At 38.8% G+C, this 19,488-nt stretch overlaps 3 protein-coding genes across 13 annotated transcripts in view; 1 reads left to right on the top strand and 2 right to left on the bottom strand.

Annotated features, from left to right (window-relative positions):
* Window positions 1-6,526, bottom strand: part of LOC112156010 (NACHT, LRR and PYD domains-containing protein 14) — a 71,512-nt gene extending 64,986 nt beyond the window's left edge. For 5 of the 10 annotated variants that reach the window (XR_002920898.2, XM_036216762.1, XM_036216765.1 and 2 more), the window contains exons 1-8: window positions 6,289-6,523; window positions 4,876-5,072; window positions 3,878-3,949; window positions 3,540-3,773; window positions 3,378-3,455; window positions 3,191-3,295; window positions 2,321-2,479; window positions 1,140-1,209 (exon numbers count right to left, since the gene is read on the bottom strand). Coding sequence is in view for 9 of the 10 variants with exons in the window: in XM_036216762.1 (XP_036072655.1) it covers window positions 1,140-1,209; window positions 2,321-2,479; window positions 3,191-3,295; window positions 3,378-3,455; window positions 3,540-3,773; window positions 3,878-3,949; window positions 4,876-5,072; window positions 6,289-6,403 (1,030 nt within the window). In the remaining variant the exon portion in view is untranslated. Of the gene's footprint in view, window positions 1-1,139; window positions 1,210-2,320; window positions 2,480-3,190; window positions 3,296-3,377; window positions 3,456-3,539; window positions 3,774-3,877; window positions 3,950-4,875; window positions 5,073-6,288 lie in introns of all 10 variants that reach the window. The other 5 variants (XM_036216766.1, XM_036216767.1, XM_036216769.1 and 2 more) reach the window with 3 other exon arrangements.
* LOC112138454 (uromodulin) overlaps window positions 1-19,488 on the top strand; it is a 368,601-nt gene that overhangs the window by 270,110 nt on the left and 79,003 nt on the right. The gene's annotated exons all lie outside the window — the stretch shown is intronic.
* LOC112156011 (NACHT, LRR and PYD domains-containing protein 14) overlaps window positions 14,456-19,488 on the bottom strand; it is a 25,103-nt gene continuing 20,070 nt past the window's right edge. For both annotated transcript variants that reach the window (XM_036216772.1, XM_024288123.2), the window contains 3 exons: window positions 16,655-16,828; window positions 16,512-16,558; window positions 14,456-15,282 (listed from right to left, as the gene is read on the bottom strand). In XM_036216772.1, coding sequence (XP_036072665.1) covers window positions 14,750-15,282; window positions 16,512-16,558; window positions 16,655-16,828 — 754 coding nt within the window. In that variant the 3' untranslated portion in view covers window positions 14,456-14,749. The remainder of the gene's footprint in view (window positions 15,283-16,511; window positions 16,559-16,654; window positions 16,829-19,488) is intronic.

Genomic DNA, 19,488 nt, shown 5'->3' with positions numbered 1-19,488 from the left:
GGTGGCGGTTCAAGGAGGGTTAAGGTGGCGGTTCAAGGAGGGTTAAGGTGGCGGTTCAAGGAGGGTTAAGGTGGCGGTTCAAGGAGGGGACTTTATTCTCATAAATGTTAATATTTTATTGGCCCTTATACTCCATCACAGATTTAAGTCAATCATAAGGTCAACATTTTTATCCCTTAAGTACTTTTTAATGACATTATAATTTAAATTGTTCATCGTTATATTTTTACCAGTCAGCCAATTATAAAAAGACAGGAGCAGCAGGGGAAGGGCATGCAGCAGCTGGCGGGTCAAAAAGGTGGTTGTGAGGGCGGGGGTGGGTAGTTCAACACCTTTTGCAGTATTAGTTTTACAGGCAATTCATAGACCTCACAGTGAGAGCATAAAATAAAACCAATGCCTTCTACTTTTTGAAAAACAGTCCAGAAGTTTTTGTCTGGAATGAATTAGTTCAGTCATGACAGTTCAAGCACCCCATTCATAACAGAGAAGTCTAAAGCGTTTAAACCTCCCTGATCAATCTTCTTGATCGTGTCAGCTGTATTTCCAGATGAATCTAAAGTTAACAGTTTTCAGAAGTTTGCTAATTTTATCTGAAATCTTAAGCAAGAAAGTCGGGCATATAATCTTTGACAAGCTTTCAGTTTGTGATAAGTGAACTCCACCAGAGTGTGTTTTATCGTTATAGCCAAGAGTTAAGAATTGTTTAACATTACATTTTCCCCATAAATTTAATTTCTTGCCTGTCTTCCTCTTTGGTGATGAAGTGTCGATAACTATAGCAAAACATAATCTGTAATGGCCCATCGGTACCACGCATGCACGAAACACGTCTACGTCTGCTAAAACAATTTACGAGACGCACCGGTCAGAGTATCCTTAGAAATGTTAACACTAATAATTGCCTCTTAAAATGTTCTTAATAATGAAAGAAGTTTATTTGTTGACATAAACAAAAGAAAGGACTGCACGATTCTTTTTGCATAGGTGGAGTGTCGAACTGTAAGGGGACCCCCTCGGGTAAGATCCTGGTGATTACAGTCCTTGGTGATGGCTGGAAATTACGTCTCGCGTAAATTCCTGTTTTGAATCTCCTGACAAAAGAACATCACTGTGTTCTAGAACCACACATTCTCTACCTTGGTTTTGTTTCTGTGTTCCAAAGCTCGTCCCCTGGGTGTCCTGTGCCTCCTCGGTGTCGTTAAGAGCCTTTAGAAAAAAAATCATGAAAAGCAGAGAAACACTTGATAATTATAGATTCAGAGTCCACTGATTGATTTCATGTATTTGTATATTTTTGCATAAATTGAGGCTCCACCTCTTAAAACGCACAAAAACAAGATTTTAGGAAATGTAAATACTCTGGAGAAATCTGCCCGTATTTTAAAGGACATGAATGTTTTAAACTAAGTTTCATCAACTAATCATCTGCTAAATTCAAAGCACTTGCACAGATTCCCCAGATCTGCCTTTAAATTGATTCAGTTGAGTTAAACATTGGGAAGACTTCAGATTTGACAACTATCCAGAATACCATCAATGATAGTCTGGGTAAGACACTCAAGTTCATAGCTAAAGAGGTCGCTGTTCACAGAGTAATGTATCAGAGCAAATCAAGTCTAACGGAAGGGCAAAAAGTGTCCAGACGACCGTTGACTTCAGGAGATTATCAACAGGACAAGATTCAAGGACATGCATGGAAAACCATTGGGCTCCTTGGGTCAAGAAACTTCTGAGTCTTGACCAACGGATGAAATGTCTCAACTGGACCAATGAGGAAAAAGGACTGGACTGTTGGTCAGTGGTCCAAGGTTCTGTTTTCTGATGAAAGTAAAGTATGTCTTTCATTTTGGATTCAAGGTCCAAGTGTTTGGAGGAAGACTTTTGAGGAGCAGAACCCAAACTGCTGGAGATCCAAAGTAAAATCTCCACAGTCAGTCATGATTTGAGGAGCAGTGTCCAAAAAAATAGAAGTAAACGGGGATTTCTTCATAGTATTCTAATTTTATGAAATTCTGTTTTCATGGGTTTAATGGTTTGAAACAAAACAAGTAATAAATACTAGAAACTGATTAAACAATGAGCCCTGAATCTATTATCTATGAAAGTATATATTTTTTAAATTGAATCATAGAAATGAATACACTTTTTCATGATTATCAATTTCTTGGAAATGGTCTATACTGTATCCTGGAAACATAGAAACAATGTCAATTCCAGCAGAAAAAAAGTATTAGATACACTAAATAGTAGAGACCACATTCTCCATGTTTCCCTTTATCTCTCTCAATGTCAGTCAAGCTGACTGACATGTACAGACCTGTTCATTCAGAAACGTCATCTCCTTATCTCTGGTGTCGGTGTCCTCTCCTGGAACTGCGACTTCAAAGTTATCATCCAAGGGACAGGCGTTAATCATAACTGGACGACGGGGATGGCGTTGGAAGAATAGAAAATACGGACTGTGGCGGAAGGAGGGCTGAACACAAAATGTATCCATTCAGTCATTGTTTTCTTGCTGTCACCAACTATTTTTAAAAACGTAAAACATTTTACACTGTAAAGCAGGGGTACCCCGACACATCCAACTGGATCAACCGACTGATGTATTGGTGCACCCCTGCTGTAAAGCATCGAACTAGTAATGCAATGTCATACGTCAATCGCAATTGACCAACTGGTAAATCATGATCCATGGGGCATCTTTCAAGTCTTACAATATGTCTTTATAGGTCAATCGCTATTGATTGACCAGTCAATCGTGATCTACGTATTGGTCACTCATCCTGTAAAGTATCTTACCATTAATACAATATTTCAAACGTCAATCGCATTCAACCAACCGTTCAATTGCAATGGATGTATTGAGCATCCCTTCTGTAAAGAATCATACTAGTGATACGATATGTCAAACGTCAATCGCAATCGGCCAACCGGTCGATCACAATCAACGTATTAGGCACCCCTACCATAAGCATTCTCAAGTAATAGAATTTGTCATACTTCAATCCCAATTGACCAACCAGTAAATTGCAATCGACACATTGCGTATCTTACAAGTATTAGAATGTGTCATACATCAATCGAGGTCGATTGACTAGTCAATCATAATCACAATTGAGCACTCCTGCAGTAAAATATCCTACAACTAATACAATATGTCACATATACAATGTCACTGTAAGAATACCTGTTTTGTAGTGTTCAAGTTGTACACCACAGCAGCAAGGTTAATGTCCCAGTAACCCTGGTTCTGGTTGATGTACTTTCTCAGAGCCCGCTTGATCCTCTCGTCCTTTGAATTGGATCGTAGAATAGATAAATAACCAAGACCTCTTACACTGAGGTTACTGAAGGTTAGACATCCAAATACTAACCTGGGCGTTGGCCTTAGGTTGGCACTCACTGGAGACGACCTGTTCAATGTTCAGTTCGTTGAAAATTATGTCGTTGAGCTGCAGTGACACAAGCACACTTGGTCTGAATACATCATGTCTCATAGTATCATATTTCTAGGTATGAAAAACACCTGGTTTTACCTGTCTGACAAACTCATTTCCCTGGTCAGTGATGATTTTCCTGACAAAACCAAATGTGTACAACTTTGAGGTCAAGACTGGCGAGACCTCAGCCACAATCTTGGACTTCAGAGGTTCTGCCACCACAAACTTGGTGAACAAGTCGATCAACGTCAGGACATATTGGTTCCCTTCGAGCGTTTCTGAGAATGGCCCGATTACGTACATGGCAATCGCCTCCCAAGGTTCTTTGATCTGCAAGTTACAAAGCATATCAATGAAAATGTAAGGCTACCCTGCAGCACATAAGCTTGTTCTTGATAAGGAGATGAAAGCGGTGAAGAGACTTTCAGATGTACCTTTGTGGGTTGTGATGGTGGAGGCAAAGTCTTCTCTGGAATTTTCAGCCGGCAAAGAGGACAACATCTTAGCTGAAATAAAAATAAAGATGTTCTCCAAACAATATTTCTAGAATACCAACAGAAACGATATTGAAATCTTAACGTGTAAGCAAACACGTTTATGGAGAAATGTTTCAGAAAAGGCTTGTCCAAAGTCCGGCCCACATTCAAATTACTACTGGCAGTTTCCTGAGATTAAATCAATGAGTTGCAGAGCTTTCTAAAACCTGCGAGTACAATTTATTGATTGTGATTGGCTAAATTCCGTTCCTAGAGATTGCAAATAAGTGGCAACACTGTTGCAGGACCCTTGTGTGACACTTTCTATCTCATTTCTAAAATGTCAACCTCAAACAAAATGATAACATTGGTTTCAGTAATTAAGACCCCAGTGATTTGCACTTATGAGTTCTGATTAAGGACAGCAAGTCCAAAGTGTGGTCCGTGTTTACATTTTTACAGGCCTGTAGGTTCCTGTCATTAAATCAATAATATATGTCCCCCGCCTCTTTTTAAAAACCGTGTGTACAATGTGTAAACCTGTTGCAACAACCTGTGGCCACTTGACCTTCAGTTCCTTGAGGGTCAAACAAGAGGAACAGATTTGTTTCTGTGATCAAAACCACAGTGTTTTGAACTTCTGCTATGATAACCGTTTGTGTTTGCATGAATTAAACTGAACCGTGAACAACATTTCAAATTAATCCAGATTTAAAGTTGTTTTTACTTCTGTCTTCAAGTACAAAACTTACAGTTATTTGGGTGAAAATATACAAAGAAGTATTTCTGTTTTATGTGAAAAAAAGGAAAAGTTCATTTACAAGGGTTCAAAGGATGCAGACCGGTTGGTTAGCCCTTATACCTTTTTACCAAATCTGTCCCAACACAACCCGACTTGAACAAACGTTATGTAGAAGTTCTTCTTAACTCAAATCTTGATTCAAACAGGATCTTACCCATTCGGAGACGCAGTGGTTTATCGTTTGCCAGTAGTAGCCAGCAATGACCCTGTTTCGGGTACCTCTCAAACCGAAGTGCTTCCCGTTAGTAGGGTTAATGTGGCATTCCATCAGAACAGACTTCTTCTCCTCGTCCGACATGACCACCATGCGCATGTACTCCTTGCTGGGTCCAGTATAGTAAAGTCTGTTATCTGTTACAAGGCAAAAACAAAAATCTTGGAGAGTTGCTGACTGAAGACAACTGAAATGTCTGACAAATATTTGTCCAACTTTTGGTAAACAATAGTAGAGCATCACCAGTATGGTACATTAAATGAAAATGGTGTTTTTAAAGTCACATTCTAATAATAATTTCCAGTGGTATTTTAATGATTACCATTCTTAGCCAAAATCATAAAACCTGTCGGTTTCTGCAGAGCGGCAGAAGTTTATTAGAAATTAATCTCCGAGTAATGGGCGGGACTGTTATAACCTTATGCTGATATCACTCTCTCCCCCTAGCTTACAACTCTAAGCTAACATTAGCGATGCAACAAAATGGCGAACAATATTGGAGCCAAAAATGAGATATATTGCTAGTGATGACACGCTAGCCTGTTAGCAGTGCCCACCATACCATACTACTGAACAAGCTAGCATGTCATCTCACAGTCTTCAATTCTTTTATATTTGCCTCCATTATGAGAGAAATAATACAAGAACACGTCAAAAACAAAAGTATCATTGGAACGGGTCTCAAACATGTTCTTTTCTAAAGGTGGAGTTCCCAAAAATTGCATTTTTGGATATTTCTTTATTGAAATCGTAAATCAAGAACCAATGAATGTGCGCATACTTGTAGATGTGGAGACGCATCATAACCAATATTATTTGAAACCCAAATAAAACAAATTGACAAAAATATTTATATGTGACCAAAAAAAGAGAGATGAAAGTGAAAAAATTATTTGAAACATAAAAGTTTTGAAATTTATTTGATTTTTTTTTAAACCTAAAAAACAGAACATTTTAACCTGAATTTAATTAAGTTTATTTTAGAATAGCAAAAAGTTTGATATTTTAAATTGTTTTGACCAAACATCATTTTTTTATTCGTTTTATTTAGGTTTCAAATAATATTTAGGTCCATAGCAGACGACTTGGTTTGTCCTCGTCTGAGCGTCTTTTTTTCTTCCATCTGCCCGCCATTTTCCGGATGAGCGTGAAAACAAAGGACAGACGGGAAGTGAGGTAAAGATCGCTCCCAGCAAAAAGTACCGCCCATAATTAAGAGGTGAATTTCAAATGATATCCCACTTTTCTGTAGGAACTAAAATCTAGATGACGATCAATGCTTTGGGTCTTGGCTAAAAACTGAAGCATGAATATAGGCCTATATTAGTATTTTTGAAGATAGTCTGCAGTTACCTCGTAGTGTGAAGTTCGTCGCCATTCTTTTAACTTTCCGCCGCTCTTCGTCGGACGACGGAACTTCTCTGTTGTGGAGGAAAGCGTAGAGTTCTCTAAACAACGTATATTCCATTGTTAAAGAAACTCTGGCGATCCACAACTGTAGGGAAACGCTGGAGCGAGCAGCAGCGGCTAACCCGATACGTTACCGCCACCCTATCAGCACTACGCATGCGGGAAATGCGGCTATTTCCTGTTTGTCACCGGAAGTCCGAAGCCAGTAGTCTGTTGGCTTTAAAAATAAAATAAAGTCAAAATAAGTTAAATAAATGAGTAACAGAATTAACAAATACAATATTGCATTATTTTTTGAAAAACATAAAAGCAAAAATATTTTATTGTTGCAATATTCTTAACTCCAAACTAAAACTATTTTTGTTGTATAAATGTGCAAGTTTTAAATACATAAAACGTTGTAGTTTTATCTTACAGTTTAATTCAATCTCAATCTCTGTAACACATAACAACGACAACAGTTTAAAATCATTAATCCAAGCTTAAAAAAACTAAAAATGTTTTGTAGATTTTTAAATAAAAATTATTAATGATTATGTTATAATATTTCCTTTGGCACGAACACATATTGATGTCATTTTCCCCTCGTTAAAGCAGTAATAAAAAATATATTAGAAATTTAGGGGGAAAAAAATGAAAGGATGAAAGCAAAAAGACTTCATTTGTATAATAAAGTTAGTCGGAAGATTATAGTATATTAAGTAAATTCTGACATAATATGTAAAAAAAAGTGTTCATATTTATGAAATATCTAAACCTTATAGATTGATTTTCAATGTTTTAACCTAAGAAAAAAATAACTAAAATATGTTTAGTTAAAAATCTCGTCTTACTAAAAATATTAAAGTATATTATAATTAACAAAACATGATTCTTCTTGTTTAAAAGGTAAAAATAAAAGTTTCAACTTGAAAAAAGTACATTTGAAGTTTTTGCTGTTCCTCTATCGACCTCTAGATGGCAATAAAGGATACATTTTGTCTGTCTTGAAATGGAATTAGAAATATCTCTTAATTAGACCAAAAATATCTCAATAACCTAAAAAATAATAATATATATTTCAACTCAAACAACTTTAGTTTCCTGTTTTCACTCTTTTTTCTCTAACATAACTGAAAACATATTTTTTAACCAATACAGAAGTATTTTTTTATTTATTTAATGTTTATTTTGTGTTTCAACAACTACAAATTAATATTGTTGCAGACTTCTCTCTCTTGTTGTTAATAAAAAACAAAGTGGAAAATCATATTCAGGAAGTTCCATCATGAGATGGTTTACGAAGGTCTCTGTTTGGGTTTATTAAACCCAGTGGCGGGCCGTGCATTTCACACCTAGGCCTTCAGTAGTGCTCCATCTGAATCAATCCAACCCTCATTAACTATTTTATGGCAATAAAACTTCTAGTGCAGGTACAGCTGCCACACACACACCAAAAGCATAAAAAATAACCTGATAAAATTTCAATATTATGTAGGGAGATAGCAAAATTTTACTCACCAAAAATCCAGATTATTTAAACACAAAATCCATCCTTTCTATCCTCAAGAAGATTTCAATCACTCTGTCGTGCAGAATCCGTGCGTTTCACAGATGGAAAGTGTTCCGTGGCTGTGATAAGCTGGAAAATGTTCTGGTATTCCTGAAGCCTCTTGTGGTCCAGGAGGGAGACAAACATCAGTTTTTGTGATCGATCAAGGTCTGTGTCTGGAAAATAATATTCTCGGTAGTGCGCGCGAGGATTTTGCGCTGCACGCGCCCGTGGTGCGTTCAGGGGCCTCGTAGATTTCCTCGTATCAGCTTCTCTCCGGCTCAACGGAGTCACGGAACTCCTTTACCCGTGCCAGACAAAACTTGCCACAACTTTACCCAGACTTTCATTTTCCACCAAAAATCAGACGATGAGACGCTTTCCACTGGCAACATCTTCAAACCTGACACGCCGCTCCTCGGCACCTGTGTCCGTCACATAACGCAGAACCAGAGCGAGCTGCGAGCTATCCAATCATAGCACGTGAAAATGATGACGTTTGCGAGGGCCCGCTAGCTGGCCTAGAACGTGGTCTACTCCAGATCTGATTGGTTGAAGCAACAGTTTGGTAGACAATTATTTTATGCTACAGGGCCCGCAGAACTGATTGTGAAGGCCTCCGGGCAGATTTCTTTGACCCTAGCAACAAATGGTGCTGCAATGTGATTGGTTAATGCTTAAATAGGAAAATACACGTCTGGAAGCAGCGCAACCAGGGAGACAGCAATGAAAGGACGAAGACAGAGCATTTGGAATTATAGAATACGTATTCACGGAAATAAATAATAATTAATATCAGTCTGTGATTCAGATATTTTTAGGCCAGCAAAGAAGGCCTTGCAGGCCCTGACGGCCCGCCACTGGTTAAACCTCAAATCTGAGTGTTTTTTGGAGTTGATTGACAGGTGGGTAGACCCATCAAAACGACACCTGTAAATTCAGTCATGCGAGTTGGACTTTCACCTAAAGACTTGAAATGTTTTGTTCTTCACCTGAGGAACTTTTTCCCTTAGCCACGCCCAGATGTTGGGCGAGGCATTGAGATGGGGTGGAGCAAACTCCAGCGATTGACTCACTTGAGGTTTAATTTTTGCTACGGATCACACACAAATCAAAGTTTCAGTGTGTTTAAAATTTGGCAACAATCGCAAAAAAAAACAAGACAACAATGTGTATGTCGACACTGGCTCCTGTTCCTTGTTTCTTCTGCGTTCCAGGTTAGCATGTAGCTAACTGCTAGCCTAGACTTTCTTGAGCCTCACACCAAGAAAGATGTGAGTGAAAAACCTGAAAGAGCCAAATCCTGACAACAGACTGAAGAGACTGAAGAGACCTGAGGGCGCCTTGTGTGGTCCTTGAGGGCTATCTAGTGCTCGCGGGCACCACGTTGGTGACTCCTGATCTAGATGGTCTCAAGAAAACTTTAGACAGGCTTGCACATGTACTGGCTTTAGCAGGATAACACGTCTGGCACTGCAGGGTTTAGGTCCCTGCCTAGCGGCATTGTGAGTAACTGATGGTAGTCTTTATTACTTTGGTCTCAGTTCTCTGCAGGTCATTCACAAGATCCCCCTGTGTGGTTCTGGCATTTTTGCTCACCATTCTTGTGATCATTTTGACCCTATGGGGTGAGATCTTGCGTGGAGCCCCAGATAGAGGTAGATCATCAGTGGTGTTGTTTGTCTTTCATTTCCTAATAATTGTTGATTTCTTCACACCAAGCTGCTTACCTATTGCAGATTCAGTCTTCCCAGCCTAGTGCAGGTCAATAATTTTGTTTCTGGTGTCCTAAGATAGCTCTTTGGTCTTGGCCACAGTGGAGTGTGACCGTTTGAGGTTGTAGACAGGTCCTTTTAATATATACTGCTCACAAAAATTAAAGGAGCTCTTTAAAGAAACACATTAGATACATCAGATCTCAATATGAAGTTGGATATCTATCCAAATAACGACAGGGCAGTGTCTTAGGAACAAAAGGATGCCAAGTCTTTTAATGGAAATAAAAGTTTTCAGCCTACAGAGGCTCAATTGTGTAGACACCATCAAATCAGAGTGAAATGAAGATGTGGCAGGCTAGTCCATTTTTTCCAAAACTTAATTTCTGAATCTCAAAATGCTTTTCAGTAAAGCATTGCTTTTCAATGTGATTTTCTGGATTTTTTTTCTTATTTTGTATCTCATAATTGAGGTATACCTGTGATTAAAACTACAGTTCTCTCTTTTTTAAGTGGGAGAACTTGCACAATTGGTGGCTGACTGAATACTTTTTTGTCCCACTGAACCTCCTGATAATCCATTTTTTCATGAACAATTTTCTTTATCGCAGGTTATTCATGTTATAAACTGAAAAATCAGATGCCTCAATGAAAGTTGGTGATTCTATCTTTACCATTCAAAGCATCTGACAAATTTCATCTAGCTGGGTTTCATATGATAAGGGTGTGCAAGCTCACTCCTGGTTGGTTGGAATGGTTGCCATGGAAACATTGACTCATATCAATTTAGAGTGCTTACTAATGTCGTCTGGCTCCAACAAGACAGGATCCGTAATGAAATAAAAATGTTCAATTTTCAATGAGTGATGTCACACTCACTCTTTAAAACTGAACTGTTTTAACATGAATATGAATAAAAACAGACAGGACTATTATTCTAAAATAACGTAACTTAAAGCATAAAAAACTTTGAATATTTTTCTGTCCATAAAATATATATTCTGTCAAAATTATCCAAGTTAGAAATAAAGGAAAGGTTACAAAAAAAAAACAACCCACACATTTAAATGTCTTTACTTTTGTCATTTTATTTAAATAAATCAACTTCAATTTTAAATATCCTAAAAGATTTTGCTCTCAATTATACAAATATAAACATGTTGTTTTTCATCTAAGTCAAATCAAATCATTCTACTCTCTTTTTGGCGTTTTCCTAATCTTGTGCAGCATCAACAGTAAAAATCCTCTAAAAAAATTCTATACATTCATTAGCAAATAATCAGTTGTTTATTACTTTCTGAAAAAGTGTAGCTGTTTTACTGCCTTCATCACTGTCCATCTTTTCAGTGCAGCTTTATGGCAGATACAAACACCACAGAAACCCCTAAAGGAAAATAGATATTAGATGGAAAATACATGTATCGGTAATAAAAATGTGTACAACATAGAAATATTTAATAAAGAAGGACATTATTAGCATACCGCTGAGTAAATTAGAGGCCTATAATGACTTATTTCATTTGGGATTGTGTACTCAAGGCTGCCGCTCTGTCCTGTTTAACCTTACAGCCTGTCGTATTCGTAAAAGAAACACACAAAATAAAGCAAATTTGAGGATAACTGGAGAATGAACATAAGAATACTGCTGATACAAAGATAATTAATGAAATAAAAAAGAAACGAGCAGAGATAAATGATATCCAACTGCAAGAAATCCAAAAAATCTGACTCTTTCTAAACAAAGATATTATGAGGCTGGGAGTAAATCATCAACATTGTTGGCATATAGGCTCAAAAATCAACAAAAAAATAGACATGTTTATAGGATCAGAGACCAGGAAACAAAATCAATAAAGTACAGGACAGATGAAATTCAGAAATGCTTTGTAACATACTATCAACATTTATACTCTCAAATTGAAAATAATACTGAACCCTTGATAGTTGACTTTTTGGAAAAGCTAAAATTACCCCAAATAACAGAAACACAGAATAATGTTTTGATATCGGAAATAACAAAAGAGGAAATAAACTCAGCGATTTCTAAACTTAAAAATAATAAAAAGCCCTGGTGCGGATAGGTATACATCAGAGTGGTACAAAATTTACAGGGCTACTTTAAATCCATTATTGTACAAGGTATATAACTGGATATTGAGAGGGGGAGAGACCCCAGTTTCTTGGAAGGAAGCAATTACATCTACAATTGCAAAGGAGGGAAAAGATGAAACGAAATGTTCAAATTATCGGCCAATAAGTGTACTTAATGTAGATTATAGACTTTTTACTGCAATACTGGCAAGAAGAATAGAGAAAATTCTCCCCGATATAATAAGTTTGGACCAAGCAGGTTTTATAAAACAGAGACAGACACATGATAATATTCGTAGGACGTTACATATAATGCAGCATATTAAGAGAAATGTTAGAAACTTTGATCATGGGGATGGACGCAGAGAAAGCATTTGATTCAGCTAGTTGGGTATTTTTATTTAAGGTTATGCATAAGTTTAATTTTCATTAAAACATTATCAAGACAATCAAATCTCTATACGCAAACCCTACAGCAAGAATTAAGATCAACGGGAGTTTATCAAATGTAATAAATTAGAAAGGGGGTGTAGACAGGAGTTTGCATGTTCTCCCCGTGCATGCGTGGGTTTTCGCCGGGGACTCCGGCTTCCTCCCACCGTCCAAAAACATGCTTCATAGGTTAATTGGTGACTCTAAATTGCCCCTAGGTGTGAATGTGAGAGTGAATGGGTGTTTGATTGACGCCCTGCGACGGACTGGCGACCTGTCCAGGTTGTACCCCGCCTTCGCCCTTCAGCAGCCGGGATAGGCTCCAGCACCCCAGCGACCCCGAACGGGATGAAGCGGTCAAGAAAATGGATGGATGGATGGGTGTAGACAGGGATGCTCTTTTTGCTATCTTCCTGGAACCATTAAGCCAGTGGATAAGACAACTGGATGCCATTAAAGGGATAAATATTAAAGGGGTGGAGGAGAAGATAGCTTTATTTGCAGACGATATTTTGATTTATATTGAAAATCCAAATAGATCCCTGCCTGTACTCATGAAAACTTTTACAGAATTTGGTAAAATTTCAGGATACAAAATAAATGTCCAGAAGACTCAGGTCATTTCTTTTAATTAGGAACCAAACCAGGACATTAGACAAAACTATGAGATGAAATGGGACCAAAAATCACTAAAGTATTTAGGTATTAACCTAACAAAAGAATTGGAAAAATTAAAATCGATAAACTACAAACCAATAATATCAAAGATAAAAACAGACTTGGGAAAATGTAGTTTAATACCATTTCTGAGCCTAACTTCATGAATTGAAGTGATTAAAATGAACATATTTCCCAGGCTATTATATTTATTTCAAAATCTCCTGGTTGAAGTAAAAGATAGAGAATTTAAGGAGTGGGACAAAGTGATATCTAGATATATTTGGCAAGGTGCAAAATCTAGAATTAAATATAGAACATTGCAATTGACAAAAGGAAAACAAGGTCTGGCATTACCCTGTCTAAAAACTTATTATCAAGCGGCACAGTTCAAAGTGTTAATGCATATATCGGACCCTGGATACAGGGTCAAATGGAAGGATATAGATCAGAGAGCAGTTGAAGGGATTCCATTACAGGCAATTATATATGATTGTAATTTAGACAAGTACATAAGCAAAGATGTAAACCCATGGCTTGAAGTAGCACTAAAGATTTGGGCCAATATAGTAAAGACACACAACTTAACTGAGCAGTGCAGACTTCTGAGATGGATAGGATACGATGTGGACTTTACACCAAATAAACTAGATCGAAAATTTAGACTGTGGGAAAATGGACCGAAGATGGTTTGGGAGTTGATTAAAAACAAAGAGATGATGAGTTTTCAGGAAGTGAAGACTTGTATAGGTTAGAAAATCAAGATTTCCATTGATATTTACAACTTAGACACTATCTTAGACAAGAAATTACTAAAATAAACTTCGATACATCCCAGCCAAGTTTGATAAAAATTATGACTGAGTCATGTAAATCACAGAAAACTGAGAAAATTATTTCTAAATTATACACTGCTCTAGAGGATTTGAAAGGGGATAACAGAATATATAAAAAACAGGTGGGAAAGAGAAGCCAACGTTGAAATTTCAGTAGAGGAGTGGGGAGAGATAAATGAATATCAATGGGAAACCACAAATTCAGAGCTTTGGAGAGAGTTTGGGTGGAAGAACACATTAAGATACTTTTCAACTCCTGCCCCCCTCAAAAAAAATGGTGTTAAAAACTGTTGGAGAGGGTGTGGTGCCCCTAAAGATGATCATTTCCATATATTCTGGGCATGCTCACTGATAATTCCATTTAGGTCAGAGATTAAAAAAGTTATAGAGATAGTTTTTCACATGAGGATCCCACTCTCATTTGAAGTGATGTATTTAGGAAAGCTTGAGCCAATAGATTCAAATAGAGTTGAAGATTATAAAATCCTCAGGATTATGTTATTGGCCTGCAAAAAGGCGGTCACCAGAAGATGGCGCTGTAGAGAGGTGCCAACAGTGGAAGAATGGGTTGATGTGATATTGAGTATATATATCCTGGAGAAACTGACATATTCATTGCGATTGGAGAGTGACATATTTAAATCTATGTGGAAAAAATGGCTACAATATATTCAAAAATCCAGATCAGATTTTATATAAACTGAAATGTGTAATGTCTAATGTGTTGTGTAAATAGTGTTTTTTCAAATGTATGAAGGACTAATAGAATAGGACTAATTGGACTCATTATTATCATTCTAGAGAAGGAAAAAGGACTTGGGCCCTGGTACTAAAGATACAGTTTTTTGTTTTTTTTGGAGGGAGGGGAGGGTGTTGTCTCTCACCTTAGCTTTATTTGAAAATCATGATTTATTTTAGTTTTTAGTTTTTTTCCTTAATTATGTTTGTTTTTTCTTATCTTTCTACAAAGTTGGGATATTTTTTCATTTGTGAAAATTGTAAAATAAGGCCGAAATAAAAAGTAAATTACAAAAAAAAAAAAAAATTGAGGATAACAATGTCTGGTTCCAGACCCACCACCACTCCCATCCACCCATCTTCTAAACCTTCTTAGTCTCTGTCATGGTCATGGAGTATCAGGATCAGGTTACGTGACAAAAGTGAGCGTAGGACTGAGAGTTCATTTCTACTGCAGCATAGAGAGCGTTGCTGAAGCATTCCTGGAACGTGTGGAGGAAGGTGAGATTATCATTAGAAACTCTGTAGAAGGACAGTTCCCCCGCCTCCCAATCAAGGAACACTCCAATGTGACTGGAGCGTGGACATAAGGACGTCACATGGAAGACCTCGCTTCCATGTCGAACATAGCAGCCGCTCTTAGTGCATGACATGATCCAAGATTTCTCATTGGATCCCAGCCTGCTGTCGGTGGAATCTCCCTTCCTTTCAATGCTTTTGTACGTTAAGCCGACGCTGAAGGGCTCCTCCTTCTCCACCTCAAAGAAGCAGCTGTGTTGGACGCCCTGCTCAGACATCACCTGGAGCTGCTGATCAAACCTCTCAGGGTGAGGAGAATATGGCTGCTTGTTTTCCACCCAGGTCACCTTGGTGTTCATGTCCGACAGAAGCAGGTTCCTGTGTGCTGTGTTGGAGTCCAGAGTGAACCTAAAGGCATCTGGAAGGAAGAAAACATTTTATCAATCCATTCATCTTCTTCCGCTCGTTTGGGGCCGGGTCATGGGGCAGCAGTCTAAGCAAATATGCCCAGACTTCGCTCTCCCTGGCTCCTGTGGGGGGACCCCAAGGTGTTCCCAGGCCAGCCGAGAGATGTAGACTTGCCAGCGTGTCCAGGGTCTCCGCCTAGTGGGACATGCCTGGAACACCTCTCCAGGGAGTCGTCCAGGAGGCATCCAGATCAGATGCCTTCTGGACTGGCTCCTCTGGATGTGTAGGAGCAGCGGCTCCACTCCGAGCTCTCTCTCAGTGAGTGAGGATCTATCTCTAAAGCCACCCTCCAGAGGAAACTAATTTCAGTCGTTGTAGTTGGGATCTTGTTCTTTCGGCCATGATCCAGAGCTTTAGTTTTCACAGGTGGAACAATTAGTAGACAAGTGCCATAGGATCAGGGTCCACAAGGGTTCATATTTGACTAAGAAATCAGTAAGATAAGAGGGCGCAGGACCATTAAGATAATTAAAAACTATTAAAAGTATCTTAAAATCAATCCATGGGGAGTCAATGAAGGCATTTTAAAACCGGGGTGATGTGGGCCCATGGCCTGGTCTTTGTGAGAGCTCTTGCAACAGAGTTCTGCTGAATGTTCTTGATGCTTTTTTTTTAAGACCAGTTAGAAGGGTGTTACAGTAATCAATTCTACTGATAATAAAAGCATACATCTGCGTCTCCATGTTAGCAAGGGAGAGAAATTGGGCAAACTCTAGCCAAATTTCAAAGATGATAAAAACCAGTTTTGATCACCTGCTTAATACAAGAGACTAAAGTTAGTTTAGAGCAGGGGTTGGCAACCTAGAGCATGCGTGTCACAGTTGGCCTGCAGAGGGAAAGACAGTGGTACATCATGATGTGACAACAATATGCACTAAATCTGTAGTCTGCTTGCATTTATCGAGTTTGAAAAGAGAGATAATCTGTTCTCACCATGATAATTGTCATCAATTATCATTTATCTACGTTTATTTATTTTTAACATAAACCAAATGATAAGAACTTAACTGTTGGGAAACAAAAAACCTTCAGTGCATGACACAAATTTGTTCAATTATTCTTTAAATGTTAAGAGAAGGAGACAACCCAACAGTTGATAACAAAAAACTCTCTCATAGGATAATTGTATTGCATAAAATCATTACTATAAACTGTTAAACACTCTTCAGGTATACTTACACTTCTTGAGTCCTGGTTTCATCCGATGTTCTCCACCGTAATTCAGACTGTGCAGAAATATGAGGAACGTTAGTATTTAACATTTCTGAAATGTTTCATTGCCTTTAACTAAATGCTGCACTGTAACGTATTTATGTAAATACTTGAGTGTGTTGAGGGCATATCGAGGATCGTCTTTCAGCTCTGACAGCATCTTCCTTCCAGAGTCTCCTGGATGGTTGTAGCTCAAGTCCAGATCTGTCAGGTGGGAAGGGTTTGACTGCAGAGCCGAGACCAGATGAGAACAGCCTTCTTCTGTGACCATGCAACCAGACAACCTGAGGAAACATCAGCTTCCTAATCACAATTTCTACAAAGTCAAAGACTACGAATTTCAGATCTGAGAACTATCAACCAAAATACAGTTCCTCTTGTGGTAGCCATTCAATCCTTCCATTATGAAGAAGTTAAATCAAGGCCAACAAATTTATGACTGATGAAAAACTGCTAAAACTCGTTTCTTCTTCCGGCACTCGCCAAGAGCGGACGCTTTTCTCTGAGCTCCCTTATCTATCTCCCTTCCAAGGCTCTTTGTCTCGTCTCCCCAGTCCTACTGCGACTACTCTCAGTTTTTCTCATTTTCAAGAAACATGGATCTGATCTGCTGGGCTGCGAATGCGATTGACCAAACTTTCTCCACCATGCGAGGTGGGAAAGCGGATCCTACCTGCCCAGAGGGCACGTCTGCGGCTGGATATGTGAATGATCCTTGGGGCAAATGGAGAATTTTCTGCCTGTCGCAACTCTCTCTGGAAGATGTTGAAGATGTTTACATCATTGGATTACTGGTCTCCGGCTTTCTGCTGATTGGAACTGGTGGAACCTGGATGTACCGGAACGTGGCGAAGTGGCTCTCAGACAAGGGCGGACTGGGAGTGCTTTGCGCTGGGACACAGAGAGACGTACAGACTCAGACTGAAAAATTGAATGGACTGGAGGCCAAGATCGATGCTCTGTCTGCCCGCGTGTATCGCATCGAAGTCTCCCTTGGAAGGCTGGAAACCATCATGGAGCGAGTGTCAGCTCGACTTGGAGGGAATCAAGAAAATTGACCAGATCTGTGAATTTCTCCGCCATAACGCAGCACCTGGACTTCAGCAGGCAGACAGAAAGCTTTGTCTGTCTGCGAGTAAACAAACATCTCTAATCAGGAACCCCCCCGACTGTACCAAAACAATCCGCTGAAGGTGTGAGACACTGAGCCCGTCGTCATGGTAATCTGCATTCCTCCCCTGCCATGACCTTCACCACAAATTCAACGCCTTGGTGACTCTCTCATCTCTCAGGCCCCCCCTCGACTGTGTCTTAGAGCACTGTGCGACTGCGCATGGCTGCCACCAGGCTGGACGTGTTGGGAGTCAGTTTGTGGACTTTTTCGTCTCGTGAAATTAATGTGCTTCAATGTTGATGTATTTTTGCTTGTACTTTTAACTTATGCCGCCCTACTGCGACACAGGCTGAAGATACTTGATTTTTGACATCTTTCCTTTCCTGTACCCTCATGTGTCTTTTTCTGGGCGATAAGCGCTGTCAAGAATGGCTGCTGCCCACCACCTAATTTCCCCCAGGGTGTGTCCCAAAGGGATTAATAAAGCTATGTCTATGTCTAATGTCTTCCACTGAGAGATATGGTCCTATATAGTATTTGGAGTATTTCCACTAGAAAATTGACCCATTAAGCTGGACCAAACCTTACAGTTTTTTATAGGTCAATAGAATAACTGAACGGACCAGTTATTAAAAAGCTACTGTTGAAATCTGCTGATTGGCAGAAGGTCAGTATGACAAAAGAAAGTGGCAAACCGCTGTATTCCTCTTCGCCGCTTGCCATGTTCTCTCAAAAATTAAATTCTTTGTAGATACAAAGTACCAAAAGCAAGTTGGCAAAATATGTACCACTGTTGTTGTTGACATTAGATTTGCTTTTGCTGTTGTCACACTACTATGGCACAAAGCTGCACAATCGGTCCACATGCTCCATGACGGATCAACTTTGAGTGGAAATGCTACCCTGAATGAATTGCCAGGAGCAGTCTTGAGGGGAAACTAGGCTTAAGATTGCAATCTAAGGGATCTTTCCTCTCTTGTAAGGATTGCCAATTACCAATTTGACATGCATTTTATAAACCTGTTACCCTACCAATAGTCATAGAACTTATCAAAGCTATTTACTGTCAAAGACAGTTTTCTAATGTAGTTTCTACAAAGAAACTAGATAAATAGTTTCTTTCAGAAATGGTAACAAAATAGATCTAGTTGTCTCAAGATTTGACTGTTCTGAAACTCTCACCTGTCCACAAATATGTAGAACACTACAACAAACTGACGAGAACAGTCATTTTCACAGAGCTTAGAAAGCAAAAGGCTATGGAATTCTCATCCCGATTGATGAAGAAAACCACAGCCGATGGAGACTTTCAGAACAGACTTCTGTAATCAGAATTTAAAGCGGCCATACCATGATTTTCTTAAACCTTTCAGAGTGAACTGTATCCATTTATATGATAATATATTACCTCTAGACTACTAAGAATCAAATTATTTATAAAATATTAGTTATTTTTCTGGAGTTTTTTCCTACCCAGAAGTAAAACTATTCGATTCCTGAAGCTCCACCTCCCGCTGCATGTGGCTGTCGCCCATTTATGATGTCATCCTAGACTTAGAGCTTTTATTTCTTTGTTTCTCCCACGAAAATAAACAGTATCCAAATTTCTTCAAAGAGGGATGCACATACATAAATCTGCCTTTAGTAGCCCTGGCCATCGCTACAATGCTTCACAACAGAAATACACTTACCGTCTGTAGGACTGTGCCTGACAGGGGGTGGTCTTAAAGGAGCCCTGTGTCTAAAGTAACAAACACCTGTTTGAGCTGGAATTTACTGATGACAGGACACAACTGGAAGATATATGATATTCTGCATCTAAAATGAACG

The sequence above is a fragment of the Oryzias melastigma genome, linkage group LG18 (genome assembly GCF_002922805.2).
Source record: "Oryzias melastigma strain HK-1 linkage group LG18, ASM292280v2, whole genome shotgun sequence".
NCBI classification, from domain to species: Eukaryota; Metazoa; Chordata; class Actinopteri; order Beloniformes; family Adrianichthyidae; genus Oryzias; species Oryzias melastigma.
The sequence above is the reverse complement of the archived record's forward strand: the minus strand, read 5'-3'. Positions and strand labels throughout refer to the sequence as shown.